This window comes from Rhododendron vialii, chromosome 12a (genome assembly GCF_030253575.1).
Source record: "Rhododendron vialii isolate Sample 1 chromosome 12a, ASM3025357v1".
In the NCBI taxonomy this organism is placed as follows: Eukaryota; Viridiplantae; Streptophyta; class Magnoliopsida; order Ericales; family Ericaceae; genus Rhododendron; species Rhododendron vialii.
Genome location: NC_080568.1, coordinates 28675756 through 28690399, shown reverse-complemented (window position 1 = coordinate 28690399; position 14644 = coordinate 28675756). Strand labels below are relative to the sequence as shown.

The following is a 14644-nucleotide window of genomic DNA, read 5'->3' as shown; positions in this document are numbered from 1 at the left end:
ACTTTCTGTTCTATAAAATTAATGTTTCATAATTACGCTCTCAATTCTCGTTCTTACGAATTCTAATAGTTTTGAATATGTTTCAAAGGTGTTTATTCCCACGGTTGTGCACGTGAATTATGTGATTTAGCACGCGACACTTGCCATCGAGACAACGGTACACCAAGTCAGTAACGGGAAAGTCGACGCGAACCGCTCAACTTTTATCTCTCTCCTACCACTCTCAATCTTATTGACCAAAAGTGTTTTGGACGGTTCGAATTTTTAAAAAGTCTTCCAAACAATATTTTTTTTAATATTCCAATTATTAATTACTGAAACAGACGGTCAAATATTGAGCGTTGAAACGAGCAAAGTATGTAGCACCGCTGGTCGGTTATTTAGCGGCCACGCCTGGAAATAGTATGAGTGAAGCCCGTGTTGCCACGTATGGAAAGCCGTTTATAACTGAAACTTTAACTACTCCAGCATTCTCTTCTCAATCATTCACAACAACAGATCACGAAGCGAAATCATCACGAGAGAGAGAGAGAGAGAGAGAGAGAGAGAGAGAGAGAGAGAGAGAGAGAGAATGGCGGCGATTAGAGGTGCTGTCTTTATTGGAAGAAAAGCAAACTCATCTCTATTTCCTGTCCCTAGATATCTCAGAACCAGATTCCATGTCCCTGCTGCTTCACATCCTTTCCATGGACCCATTTCACATGCCCATCGCCCATCTGGTAATCCTCCATCCCCCCTCTCCCCCTCTCTCTCTCTCTCTCTCTCTCTCAACAGCTATAAGTCTCGGGTTATTGGCATAACTTATTTTTGGCTTACGTTCATTTTATATCCAATTTTGTAAATTATTTATTCATCAAAGAATTAGACTCGAAGGAAAATTCAGAAGACCAATGGACCTCCGTCCAGTGTTGGTGTGCAAGTGTTTCTGTATGAGTTTGTGGTTCTAGATTTTTGGCTTTAAGTTATAATCTTATTTTTATGTTCTTCTTGCCGGAATGAATATAATTTAAGAAATTTAAAGCAAAACTAATAAGAGTTCAGAAAAAAACGAAAATAAGACCAAAAAAAAAAAAAAGGCAATGTAAAAATTCAGTTAAGCATGTTCTAGTTCTGTTATGATGAGTGATTTTTATCTTACCTTTGGCTCTCTTTTATGGGAATCACATATTCACATTCTGAAGTGTGTCTTTAGTATTTGAATTGAGTTTTTAATGCATGGGCAGAGTAAAGAAGCATGTTCTCAGTTCAAGATTTCAAATTCATTCTCAGTTCAAAAAATAAAAAGTTCAGTTTTTGTTTTTTTTTTTTCATTTTCCAGGATTGAAGTATCCAATTCGCGCTATACACGAGGCAACTGTGAATCCTGTTGCTCCCAGTAAGGATGATGTAGGGAAATCGCCAGATAATTGGAAGGTTAAAATGCTGTATGACGGAGAATGCCCGCTTTGCATGCGTGAGGTATCGGAAATTAATTTTTTTTGGGTTTGGATTTAAGTGTGTTTGAGTATGTAGTTGGGAAATGGAAACGATGTGAGAATATTTGCGTTCGTTTCACCGTTTCATTGTTAGGTCAACATGTTAAGAGAGAGGGATAAGCAATATGGAGCAATCAAGTTTGTCGACATAAGCTCAGATGAGTACAGTCCGAAGGAGAATCAAGGCCTTGACTATGAAACAGTATGTCATTCGGCATTCTGTATATGTTTTGATGGCATGTTACCTTGTTAATTACTCCACCACTACCCTATCTAAAAGTTTAATACCTGAGAGAAGGGATAAAATACTTTTTATGGTTGATTCGTCAACATGTACTCTTCTCATGTGTGACTAAACTCTCCTGCACAGGTGGGATGAACACTTTATACTTGTTTGGTAAACGTTGAGGCTTGGACAAAAAGTTTGTTCCATGCTCCAATATCTTGTTTAATTTTTAACCACCAACACGTTTGAAAGCTTAACTTTGTGAGGGGAGTAAGTTATCGTGTTTCCCCTAACAGGTTGACATAGCAATCCTACATGATTCTTGAATAGCATACTATGTAGTGATAATATACATTCAGAACATTACAGTAGAGGCAACTATATGACCCACTGCTATTCTGAAATGGTTTCAGATTTCTAACCTCGCAGAACTGGCCTGTCATTGCCAAATCTACTTAATCATCATTGTTTTCTTTCTTGCTTTTTCATGTTTTGTTGTTTCCTCGAATGGGTTTACTTAATATCTCTAAAGTGTAGGATTACTAATGGGGTAAGTATAACAAGATAGAACTGTAACCAGACAGACATCCTTCCTCAGTACGATTTTACAGAACTAATTGTCGTCTTACAATGTTTGCTTTAACTTGGCAACTCGATGACAAATATCTAACGCGAAACTTCACCCATTCAATGCACATATTCCTGATGCAATTCTTTTCATCTCTTTTGTTTAGGCAAGAACACATGCATGTCATAATGAAACCGCAGTATATACTGGGGTTATGGAATCCCTGCACATCCTTAAGATCTTATGATATATTTCTTTTCATTTCTTAGGTTATGGGAAGAATTCATGCCATCTTATCTGATGGAACAGTAGTCACAGATGTTGAGGTATGCTCCTTTTCAACTGTCAGATTATACTCATTAGGTATCTGATCTGTTTGAAATTATGACTTAGTTTTAGCATCGTTACTATGTCCCCTTTTAACCCCTAGTTGTTCTATCTACTTTCATTTTTTGTTGATTTCGTAGCAAGTCTCTTTGCCTTATTCAATATGTGCATCATCTTAGCATATCACATGTCAAAAGCATATTAGGAGTCCTTATACTTCGATGATGGCTCATATATTGGGATAAAAATTTAATTCATGGGACATGGAATCTCTTTGTGAGTCAAGTATGAATGTCAACTATGACTGAACAAGGTTTTCTTTTTGACATTCAGATACTCTGGGTGTGACATAAGTTTGCTGTTCTTAGAACTTGGAAATCACAGTCCTTATCTTTCTTTCCTTATTTCTTTCTGTAGTGGATCACAGCCATATCAATCAATGTTTATAGAGAGAACAGATATTGTTCCATTGCTCAGAAATAATATTCCAAAGCTCGTGTGTGCTGCATTAGTCATGTACATAAGGCCTGTTGATAAATGATTCTTGTGTTGAAAACTGATCACAGAATGCACTGCGGAATTGTGATTTCCAGTATAAGTTGGAGCTAGCTGTTAATATCCTTCTGTTTTAAACACATCTCTAGAGAATAAACTCATCGAAATTAAAATTTCTGCAGGCATTCCGAAAACTATATGAAGCAGTTGATCTGGGATGGGTTTATGCCATTACAAAATATAAACCGGTAAATCCTCTTATAAACTTCTAACGCAATCATGAGTTCTAATAATGTTTTCACACTAAAGGCAGTGGGAAGCTTGCCCGATTATTTTATGAATTTCTGAAGCATTGATTTATTATAAACTATGATTCACAGATTGCAACAATTGCTGACGCAGTGTATGGTGTTTGGGCTAAATATCGTCTTCAAATCACAGGTGCTTCATGTTGCTCAGCATGTTATGGATTTTGACTTTCACTTGAATGTACTGAGTTTTCATGTTCTTAAAAGTACCTTATCCCAATTTACAATTTCTAGATAATCTTTGGTTTTCTGTTCACAGGTCGGCCATCTTTAGAGGAAGTTTTGGAGGCACGAAAGAACAAGGTTTGGATTAAAAAAACCATCTGTTTCTAATTTATGCTGAGCATACACAAGGGAGATTCAAAAACATTTTCCTCCCTCAAAGATGAAGCATTTTTTTGAATCCAATTAATGCCTGAAGTTATTCATAATCACATGAAAGTAGTTGTGATTATAGTCAACTATGATGTGGGATTTCTTAGGGAAATAGTTTTGCCTGACATCAGTTTTCCCACTTACTATGCGGTGTGCTGAAGTTTGATATTTCCAATAAACATTTTGAAAGTCTAGTCGATAATATTTCTGTCGAGGAGGTCCTACATCTCTCGTTCACCTCTCTGCTGAGTGTGTGTCTACTCTCTGCTAGGGGAGAAAGTAGCAAAAATTTAACCACCAATCTTCTAGTGGAGGGTGTGGTGTCACAAGGTACCTCTAGACACCAACTTCAAAAGTACCTTAAACGGAATTTGGAAGAAGGGATGTCCCGGTTTCACATTGCAAATCTCACGCAAACTTTACAGTTTGGTAAGAAGGGCCCAAGGAAATAACTTCATTAGCAGGACCCATTCAAGCAAGCATCAACATACTTTGAAACCACTAATTTTGTTGTTCAGAAATTGTGTACGACTTATTAGTATCTAAGCATATAGCTGGAGCCTGCAGTTAAAGCTAGGGCATAACTTGTTTGACCACTTTTCAGGAGTTAACCTTGTGACTGTAGTTATCACAGCACAAGGGCAGGTTCAATGTCAACACACCCAAACTCGGTTACAAATCGTTCATCTGCTTAAAGGGCAGAGACTATGTAGCATGTTCATGGACATGGATGTGGACAAGGGCTTCGGCTATTATCAGAAAATGGGACACTGACACGGGAGAGACAGCATTTTGTCCTCTATGTAGTTATTCACTCATACATTGTAACCAATAACCACTGAATATTTAGGTTAGGGCTCCTATCGGATGCGTTATCGACCGATGGTGTAATATGCATATGCCTTTTTGTCTAAATACTTTTGAAGCTATAATATTTGCCCCCAAAAAAGCTTTTAAAATTTTTTAAGCCTCCCTGTCGTGTTCCCCTATGAATGCCCCCATGTACCCATGTCTCTGCCGCAACCCTGCTTGACTGCTTGTCCCAGCATAAAAATATTAAAACTTAATGAATACACCACGTGGCGTGTCCTATACGTATTTGGCGTGTCCCTTGCATGTATGACACAGGTACAGCAACCTCCTAGTGTGTCGGTGCTTTCATTGGAAAAGACCTTATCCACCTTATCAAACACACGTGTATAGAATCTGATTCACCTTTTGTTGGCGAGAAATGCTAAGTACAAAGAAAATAGACAAAGAATTGACCCTTAAAGTGTACATGAACAGCTCAGATGCACTGCACACTGAATCTGAGCCGTTCATGTACACTTTAAGGGTCAATTCTTTGTCTATTTTCTTTGTACCTAGCACTCCTCTAAAAATTCTTTCTACAATCTACTAAATTTAACTCTGTCGAAGCCAACAAAGAGGAGAGATGATGATAATTTGGCAGGTAGGTAGAATAGAATAATGTGGCAGATCGATATACACCGACCTGGAGAGATGATGATAATTTGGTGTTTGGCAAGAAAAACAGTTTTTTTCTTAATATCTTTATGTCAAATGCAATCCAACTTGATTTTTTTTTTTGTTTTTGTTTTTTGTTTGTGCTTATAGGGTGAAGCATGCAATGACAGCAAGGTTTGCAAGATGTAAGCTTTCTCAGCTGTTGCTGGCAGTCAAGAATAAAGGATCATGGTAAGAGTGTGTAGCTTAGCCAGGTTTTGGATCCCACCTCTCTATTTCATCTTATACACTTGCCCTGAGAGGGGATTTAGATATATGATTTTCCCTAAGAACGATGGTAGGAAAGAAAACGTGTTGTAAATCATCTCTTTCTACATTTAGTTGGTACTTTGACTACAGAACTGACGTGCGAAAATATTTGTATGCATCCAATACTATATCAAATTTATCAGCTCCTTATACTTTGTATCTATATCTGTTCATTAACATATGATCTTTCTTCGGTTCAGTTTTACTTCAAGAATCAGGTGCCACGAAGTCAGGATTTTAACCTAGGGATGGAAAAAATGCATAGTTAGTTTGGTGATAAGAGACGTTGCATGTCACTACAATTTGACCTTCTGTTCGAGCCCAAAATGCTATGACATCTGAATATCTAATATGAGAGGCTAATAAAAATGTCAACTTTTTGAGTTGGGTTGTCATGATATTTAACCCTGCAAGTTTTGTTATGGAAAACAAGCCCTAAATTATTTACTCTCTGATAACGGTTTTATGCCAAAAGAAGTGGTAATTGAATTGCGGTTTATGGAAAAGACTCTTCTTAGAATACGCATGCCTCATAGCCTGAAAGTCATTAGTATTCAAGGACCATTGAGCTACCATTTTATTTTTCTTGTACTTGATAATGTAGAGGTGTCAAGCTGTCAGAGCGCCGACCTTCACTTGTCCTCCCTTTTACTGTCTTTGATATTGGAAAATTATCACTTGTCCTCCGTTGGCTCCATCTTTGATATTGGGAAATTGTCCTTGTGGAAAATAGGAAGTCCGGAGGAATTCAAGCTGTTAACAGCTCCCTGGAAGTTCAGCAAAACCTGGCACTAGAAAAGAATGCTCTCCCAGAAGCTAAATCAACAAGCAAACTTATACTACAGTTTATAGATCAATCTGTTTGTCTAGACTCTTAATCCTCGTGACAAAGTCCTGGCTCAATGACTTTACCCACCAAGTTCCAAAAAATGAAAATCATCACCAATACCCATTAAACAATCCACTGAATAGGTCCTACAGATCCAATCAAACTGGGAAATTGCCTAGTCTTTTGAAAGGGAAATGTAGTCATTTTCTAAAAGACATCAAATCTCATAGAAGAGTTGAGACATTTATAAGACTACAGTTGCCAGATATAAGAAGAGTAGAACGCACTCACTTGGCAGAAAACAAGGGCTGTGCTTCTATTCAAAACGAAGATATGGTATTCAAGCTACTGAACTTTATGCAGCTGGGTTTCACAGCCACAATCTTCGAGCTATGGTCCATATTTGCGAAGATCACAACACCTATACAACTACAAAGTACAGTCTAACCCGAAGACAAGTACCTCTTCCGGCATCTAGGCAGCAGAAGTAAATGAAGATGCCGGCAGCAGAAGTAAATGAAGACATTTCTTAAAAACTAGCTTCCTATACATACGAAAACTCTTCCTACTCTGCAACTGAACACCATGGTCAGTTAAGGATGTCTCTGGTTTTCTCTGTCAAGGGTTTTTTTGGCAACAATCCTCTTGATGGAGAACCACCTCAGCACACTGAATAACATTTTCCATCTCCTCTGAGCATAAGCTGTAGATCGAGCCGATAGAAAGCTATTCACAGCACTGTGTAGATCAGACGGTGATCCCAAACTTGAACTCGAAGGTTGAAGGGAGTCAAAATACTGCAAATTCTCATCCTCACAGAAGCCTTGCGTAATGGAGTCTGTTTCTCTGATCAGGGGACTCACAACTTGACTAGAGAAATTTAATGGTTGGTCGAATCTAAAATCCATATTGTCGAGGGTATGCAAGCCAAAGTCATCTAAACTATTTACACCCCCAATGGAGAAAATGGAAGGCAAGATATCTGGAGAGCACGTGCTTGGTTGTGGATATTCAAACTTGTCAATCTTTTGTGAAGTTAAGCTCTTAGATCTGTCAGAAGTTTCTGCCACGGCTGAGTATAGATCATTATTGAACAAGCACGGAGAGCCATCCAAAAGAGAGGCCTCGTCGTCTATAGGGACTACATCCGTCCACTGTTTGAATGCTGCTATTACCAAGTTATTTGCTTCAGCCTGGATAAAGAGAGCAGACAAGGTTGTAAAGGAACTAGAAATACCCAGCAAAAATTACAGAAGAGAAATGAAAGATGAAAACAAGAAGACAATGATGCCTTTTCAGTTTCAGACAGCTTATCAATAGGAGCATATTGGCAATCCGAAAGCAATCCCATAACTTGTCCCACAATATTGAAGACCACACCAGTTTTCTGCTGAGATCCAGGAGGGCAGTATAACAACAACCCAGGATCAAGTACACATGTCCGAGCATGGTCTATAGTAACTTCCCACATTTTAGCAGACATACCCGTGCCAAGAATCTATTTAACACGAAGAAACAAATAACGTTAGCAATTCACATTTTAAGGGAGAGTGAAATGCGTTATCTATACACAGACATGAAAACCCTTATTTGGAGAGAACCCATCATCCATTGATTCACTAGACTTGTATCTATCCTCAACAAGCTCTTTTGAAGTGAGATCAGTCAGTAAATGAGTAGTGCTTGGGAAAGTTGGTACCACACCATATACGCACTTTTTTGACTTAGTTTTTGAGTTTTTGAATCTCTTTTTTATTCATATATTAGTATTCTCCGTGTTGAGAAAGCACTAGCTCTTCGTAGCGCTCCGATAGCTCTGAACTATGAACGGAGAGCTCTCCTTCCCCTTCTCTTTATCTATGTCTTGCAGACCATCGACCTATAAGCAGCAGCACATTTGAAGAGGCCACTGAGTCCTATCTCGAATGGAGCAGAGCTTTAAGCCAAGATTGGTATTGAGAGGTTCCTTCTAATGCAAGGATTTAAAATAGTTTTCTTTCTGACAAAAAATGTGGACCAATAAGATCGACAAAAACCATTAAAAAAATCTTCTATTTGTGCAGTAAATATTCCAAAGGGAGAAATTGCTGTAAATGCCGTCAATACCTTCCAAAAGGTTAAGCCTATATCTACTTTATTCTCCCAATGCCTTGTCCTATAGAAGAATAACATCTGAAAAATGACTGTCTTCAAGGCTTTCTTTAATTTAAGCAAATGAAGGGCATTTTGGGGATATAAGAGATCTTTCTTTGATGAAAACTTTGGTTACAGTTAGAACTGATTTGTTGTACTATCCAATCATCTAACTTTAACAACTCAATGCTAATAAAATTCAATGCCGCAGAAGAAAAGAGAGAAGAGATGGTGTACTATACATTTTTAAGCCTTGTGGGCTCTATGAAGAACACAGTCAGAAAATCCTTCACTGTGTAAATCTTTTCCCGATTTAAACGCTTGTGGAAAGCTCCATCTTTCCCAATTTTTTCCAGCCGCCACACTTCATCGAGCAAAGATGGGGGATGGTGCTTCTTGTACACTGTGAACAGAAAAAAGCGTATCTAAGTCCATTATGATAATGTTATCCAGAGAAAATAGCACTTTGCAGTACCATAGAACCATAACATGTAGAAGTAGGTAGGACAAGAAGAATAACATATGCTGACATAAAACATTCCAAAGAGAATAACAGCAAATTAAAGAATAAATAGCAAAATGAAGATACAAATCATGGGTATATAAGGAAAAGCAAGGATCAAACATGTATGCTAAATAATTAGAACTAGCAAATATCCTGAGTCTTAACATGGAACTTATGAGATCCACTACGTAAAATCTAGCCCAAAAGAGAAAATCTGGTAATTGTGAAACTTGGCTATTGTCCCCTAAGAAATTTAGTGCTATTCCTCAAGAAACTTGGCTATCGTCTCCTCAAGAAATCTAGCCAAAGGAGTACAAAAGTAGTTACTTTTTTTGAATTACTTGCCTTGTGTATTTTCCTTTATTTGTGGACACGATTGCATGTACCAGGCTGCGTGGGAACTTTTACAATTCTGCTTAACCCAGGTGGTTTGATAACACTTCAACTCAGCCAATGGTGGACAGCAGAGAGTTGACAAACCTATAGTGGTATCAAACTGGAGTATGGGTAACAAAAATCTTTTGTGTATTGGACAATGCATGTTTAGTACAAAAACCTATCGTGCATTGGGCAATCCACGCATAGTTCAAAAAAATATGATGAGTCTACTGTTGCCTAAACTTCCTCCTGTGGGTAGCATCCATAGATCCTTGCATTAGTTTTCCATCCATAGCATATAGGCAATGTACAAGATCATTGCTCCAGGCTATACTTTATATGGTAATCTAGGCACCAATATAGGAAAAGAGAAATACAGAAAAAAATTTCCTTACATTCACCGCGGTGATCCCTGACAATAAAGGATTCAGTCTTTGCTTCTCTTACTCTGACTCCATCAAAATTATCCAAAACTCTTGCCCCCAGACTAAATTTGCGGCTTCTTGTCCAGCTTGAATTATCAGTGAAGGAGATCTCCCCCACTAAGCCAATGCCCTCTTTAAGACTTACGCAGGCATCCCCGGTAAGAAGGGGTTTCTTCCCTTCCCTTTCTCTAACAATGTTGTTATTAAAATCTTCAAGGGTCCAATTGCCTCCTTCATCGCCATCGAAATCTCCCTCAAGAACTACTATTTCCACCTTTGCTGAGGACTCGGGCCCAGAGTAAACAACTTCTCCAGTAAGAGCATCGACTAAAGCCACTTTTAAGGTGCTACAGTCTTCTCCTTCAATACGAGTTCCAGTGAATACAGGAAGAGAGATTTTGGGTATGAACTGTAACTGTAGGCTTCTTGATTCTGTAGAGTGAAGCTCTTTCCCAGAATGCCTAAACATGAAAAGCAACACAAGTCAAGTAGACAACGGAAAAGGTGATCAACTTTACTACCTTACAAAGCATTATATAAGGTCTAACGACTTACCGCTTCATATGGATCAAATACTTTTTTATTGCCAATTCAACTTCTTCTTTTACCTGTCAACCCACATAAACATAATTTACATAACCTCCTTGTAAAGAAAAGTACAATCAATTTAAGCTGCATTAGTAACCGTGATGGAAAGAAGTAGAATGCTAGATCATATTAGAGCAGCTGAGTTGAATTTGAAGTGGAGCATGATGAACTCCTGAGTTCCTGACAATATGAATCAACTGCCAACAAGCATTCAGATTACATTTGAAGTAATTGACGGTTCCGATGTGCAGTCAACCATTTACATTAAAACATGCAGTTTTCTTGATCCAGTAGATTCCAAAGGATTTATGCACCTAGACATCTTATAGCATGATAGACTTAACATTTCCATTTCCTCATCTTTTCCATCTTTAGACACCAGACCAAAAAATGAATCGAAAATCTAGGGATGATATTGAGTAAGCCTTGAAATACATGTTGGTAAACCCACAGTCAAGGTAGAGTCAGATAATCATTTGGTAGCCATCCTGAGTCAGGATCACATACTTTTGAGAACTCCAATTCCTTAGTGTTTGTCAACCAAGCATGCATACAGAAACTATGGTACCTTTCTATTGTTAAAAACCTTCTTGGTCTGTAAGACTAAAGAGAAATAACACAATATTCAAGTGAAGCTTCTAAAGAACAAAACCTAATATTCGGGCTAAGCAGAATACTCTGATTGACAACCATATTATTTTCTTCACATAGCTTCCACATTCCTCTGTCATCAGCGTTCACTGTTTCCAATTTACATCTTCAGCTATTCAATTCTAAGGTCCCAAGGTATAGGCTTTTAGCGGTCTCATTCTGCTTCAAAGTATGGAAATTCCAAATGACACTCACTACAAGAACAATGTGCTAGTGTCATTCATACATAAAAGTGAAGTCAAATTAACTCAGGTCCCTATTGCTGAAGATAGAGAAAAACCCATTGACAACTTGGGTGAAGAAATAGTACCAAAAAATTGTATGTAGTTTGTTTCGTTCAAGGTTAGAAATCAGTCAAATCGCAAAGGAGCACCCGAGAGTACCCAACCTTGTGTCTCATACAGAATTCCAGAGTCAGATTTTCCATAGATTGTCATTGAAACAGAATAAGAAAAATGATAAACCGTGAAAACATGTTATGTGAGCTGAGTTGCACTCCTCGATAAGAACAACAGAGGACTACATAACTGTGATATATAACAAAACATTTTGTGGGTATGTGCTTACCACTTGACGAATCAAGGGCTCCAGAACTGGCTCCATATACCGCTGGACTTTGCGCATGTTCATCACCTCCAGTACCACACTAAAAACAATCCAATCAAGGTAATAAACCAATGAAAGGAAATAAAATCATCAATTCATAACACATGTAATTGCTAATTGTCAAAGCAAGCTCATTCAGTTCTCCAACAATATAGACTAAATAGTTTACACTCACGACTCACTTCATCTGTACTTAGTATTAGTACATAAGTACTGATATACATGTTGATCGAATAAAGGGAAAGTACGATTTGCCTCAGTATTTCACCAGAGTCACGAGACTAGAATAGAGAAAATATATGACAAGCGTTGATAATAGCTTTACCATACCCAATACACAGTTCAACAAAATAAAGGCTGAATTCTTTGATACCAACCAACTCCGTCTCTCAGAGTCAGACACGAAGTCAGATTTTAACCTAAGGTGGCGGGCCTATATAATACACATTAAATAAAATATTACTAGTATAGTAACGGTTTTATTTTGTAAAAAAATAGGGGTGCGACCACTTGTCTCTTGGCTGCATTCTTGCTCATAATCAACAAGACGCTCGCTATGGATAAGATCACCACAACCCACTTAACTGGGAAAAAATACACGGAGTAGCTATTTTTTTCATCCTTTCCTACGGAATTCTATCAAAATCCTCCTATCTCATTGCCGAAAGAATTCAAAGCCCAAGGCAACCCAATTCTCAACTGAGCAAAGAGAATTCACTAACATTTCAGAATATGAATAACACCTACACAATTTCACGAAGACAAATTTAAGGTATTAGGTATACAAGCATATGGAGCCTAAACCTGCACCAAAAGGAATGAAAAAACAAAACCCCCGAGTAATTAGCCAAGAGGTAAGTTGAGCATTACAAGCAACTCCAAGAGAGGAAGCAAATGGAGGATTCAACTTGATGACTTATGTGGCAAGTTGAAGAGTCACTAAGAGAAACTGCACTCGAAGGGGCTCTTAAACTTCAGCTCTGTTTGCTCTTTATTTGATTTTTAAGGGCCACTCAGTCAAAGAATTGAATCTTTGCCCAATTTCTTTGATGAGTTGGATATTTGTAGAACTTTCACTACTACTACTACTACTACGTACTCTTGAAGTGCTTTTTCATGACATGAATATTTAAAGTTGGCGTGAATATCATTTTGCTTCTTCTTGGAGATGCCCTAAGGACATCGATCATGCATAGGTCTCAACTTAGGCCCCGTTCAGTTGCCAAGAAAGTACAGGAAAGGATGGGAAAATCAACTTTCCCATGATTTTTGTAGTGTTCAGTTGGCAGGAAAGTAGTGAGAAACATGTTTTTAAGTTTTCCTTGATCCTGCAAAAAACACAGGATTTTGCGTCGCGGGAAAAGGAAAATGAGTGAACACTCACAAAATTTTCCCGAAAGTTTCTTTTTCCTGACAAATGAACAACTAAACCTTAATTATTCTTGCAAAATTCTTTTGTCAAATGAACACTCACAGGAAAATAATTTTCTTTTTCTTTTACTTCACCTCACTTCACTTTTTCTGGGAATCAATTTCCCACACAACTTTCTCGACAACTGAACGGAGCTTTAGGTTTGGTAGTTATTTTGGTAAATTAATTCAATTAGTAAAGCAAACAAACAATACATAATCAATAGGGGATAATCCCTTATCTCATTTATGTGGAACGGAAAACTATTCATTCAAAAAGATTAGCTTGGATAATCCCTTATCTCATCTAAGTATCAATTTTGTAGCGGACAAAAAACTGGAAATGTACCTCTACTTACAGGGAATCGGTCCATACACATGCAAATTTTGGGTACCACAATGTAACAGTACTTGAAGGCAAAAAAATTAGCGAATGAATTATCAGTGGAAGGTGAAAATTCAGCGGTCCATGGGCTACGTAAGGGCCTGTATTTTAAACCTTGATGCACTTGCTAGTAATAGAACAAAGAAAGAAGAAAGAAAAAGGAGAGATGGAAATTAGTCTCACTTCTTGAAAGAACGGCGCTTGCGACGCTTGTCATCGGGCCTGCTGCTCTCTGCCCGAGCCTTCCCGTCCTCCTGCTGCCGCTTCTGCGACATTATTATTCACTTGTAAACAAAGGTAACCAGCGGTAGTGAGAGAGGAGGAGTCAAAGAAGAGACCAACATGCGGTGGTGTTCGATTGCAGATAACAAGATAGGGATAACATATGGATGCATATTTATAGAGGGAGCAATCTGTATCTAGAGAGAGAGAGAGAGAGAGAGAGAGTAAATGGTAATTAAGGAGTACGCTCCAAAACCAATAAACAAAATTCGCTTCCTATCTAGTCGAGTATACTATCTACGTTTAAATCTGGTTTGGCTGCGTCTGCAACTGGTGATTATTCTAGAGAGAGAGAGAGAGAGAGAGAGGAGTGGGGGGAGCGGGAGCCCGCTGTTACGTTTGGAGCGAAACGGAGAAGAGAGAAGGAAAGAGGAGGGGCTGGAAGGATGTGGAGAGAGAGAGAGAGAGGTGGGCCCAGAGAAAGCGCGTTAGGGCCCACGCGGAAAAAGGAGCCCAATGCAAGCAGGCTGGTTGCCAATTGGTTAGTGAAGTTGACGATTAGTACAAATTGTACCCGGAATATCTGCCCAAGGTACGGTCACACAGCACCATGTTGTGCGGTATTTGAGCTGTCCGTTCGGTAATTCAATAGTCCAAAATCTTATTTTCATCATGTAGTATCTGAGTTATTCATTACCGAAATGTAATTTGGACCATGGGATTGTTGAATGAACGGCCCGGATGCAGCATAGAACCATCCCCGATTCAAAAGAATCGCATAATGTCCATGAGGCGTGTGGCAAATGAACTGAGCCATTTAGGAACGGTTATCGGTTCATGTCTCAGCTAGATAAAAGGCTCTTTATGTTTGATCTTGAGTTTGAGTTTTAGGCCAGTCTAATCAATGAGTCGAATCTGAATTTGACAGTATTAATCTCAATTAGACTCGTGAACTTAAGTGT

The 14644-nt window shown here is 38.4% G+C and overlaps 2 protein-coding genes across 5 annotated transcripts; one reads left to right on the top strand and one right to left on the bottom strand.

Annotated features, from left to right (window-relative positions):
- Nucleotides 1–416: 416 nt before the first annotated feature.
- LOC131311931 (uncharacterized protein At5g50100, chloroplastic) lies at nucleotides 417–5692 on the top strand. The gene is made up of 9 exons (XM_058339579.1): nucleotides 417–537; nucleotides 572–719; nucleotides 1319–1458; nucleotides 1570–1677; nucleotides 2539–2595; nucleotides 3274–3339; nucleotides 3472–3532; nucleotides 3659–3702; nucleotides 5392–5692. The coding sequence occupies exons 2-9, from the start codon at nucleotides 572–574 to the stop codon at nucleotides 5428–5430; spliced, it is 663 nt and encodes a 220-aa protein (XP_058195562.1). The 5' UTR covers nucleotides 417–537; the 3' UTR covers nucleotides 5431–5692.
- A 978-nt stretch (nucleotides 5693–6670) lies between these two features.
- On the bottom strand, nucleotides 6671–14141 carry LOC131311930 (calmodulin-binding protein 60 A). 4 transcript variants are annotated; one of them, XM_058339574.1, is made up of 7 exons: nucleotides 13644–14141; nucleotides 11627–11705; nucleotides 10376–10428; nucleotides 9791–10281; nucleotides 8755–8915; nucleotides 7671–7877; nucleotides 6671–7572 (listed from the first exon to the last, which is right to left on the bottom strand). In XM_058339574.1, exons 1-7 carry the CDS (start codon nucleotides 13733–13735, stop codon nucleotides 6973–6975), a joined length of 1683 nt encoding a protein of 560 aa, XP_058195557.1. In that variant the 5' UTR covers nucleotides 13736–14141; the 3' UTR covers nucleotides 6671–6972. The 4 variants fall into 4 exon arrangements, with proteins under 4 accessions (XP_058195557.1, XP_058195558.1, XP_058195559.1 ...); XM_058339575.1 differs by lacking the exon at nucleotides 13644–14141 and adding an exon at nucleotides 11996–12839; XM_058339576.1 differs by lacking the exons at nucleotides 6671–7572; nucleotides 7671–7877 and adding an exon at nucleotides 7959–8258.
- Nucleotides 14142–14644: the final 503 nt, after the last annotated feature.

What these genes read in the sequence shown, in the direction of transcription:
- LOC131311931 (XM_058339579.1), top strand. Translation starts at nt 572, where the DNA reads ATGGCGGCGATTAGAGGTGCTGTCTTTATTGGAAGAAAAGCAAACTCA. An exon ending in ACATGCCCATCGCCCATCTG is followed by an intron (nt 720 to 1,318) that starts GTAATCCTCCAT and finishes TTCATTTTCCAG; the next exon opens with GATTGAAGTATCCAATTCGC. An exon ending in CAGTAGTCACAGATGTTGAG is followed by an intron (nt 2,596 to 3,273) that starts GTATGCTCCTTT and finishes AAATTTCTGCAG; the next exon opens with GCATTCCGAAAACTATATGA.
- LOC131311930 (XM_058339574.1), bottom strand. Translation starts at nt 13,735, where the DNA reads ATGTCGCAGAAGCGGCAGCAGGAGGACGGGAAGGCTCGGGCAGAGAGC. An exon ending in TATTTGATCCATATGAAGCG is followed by an intron (nt 10,282 to 10,375) that starts GTAAGTCGTTAG and finishes TTTCATGTTTAG; the next exon opens with GCATTCTGGGAAAGAGCTTC. An exon ending in AGCCCACAAGGCTTAAAAAT is followed by an intron (nt 7,878 to 8,754) that starts GTATAGTACACC and finishes CGTGTTAAATAG; the next exon opens with ATTCTTGGCACGGGTATGTC.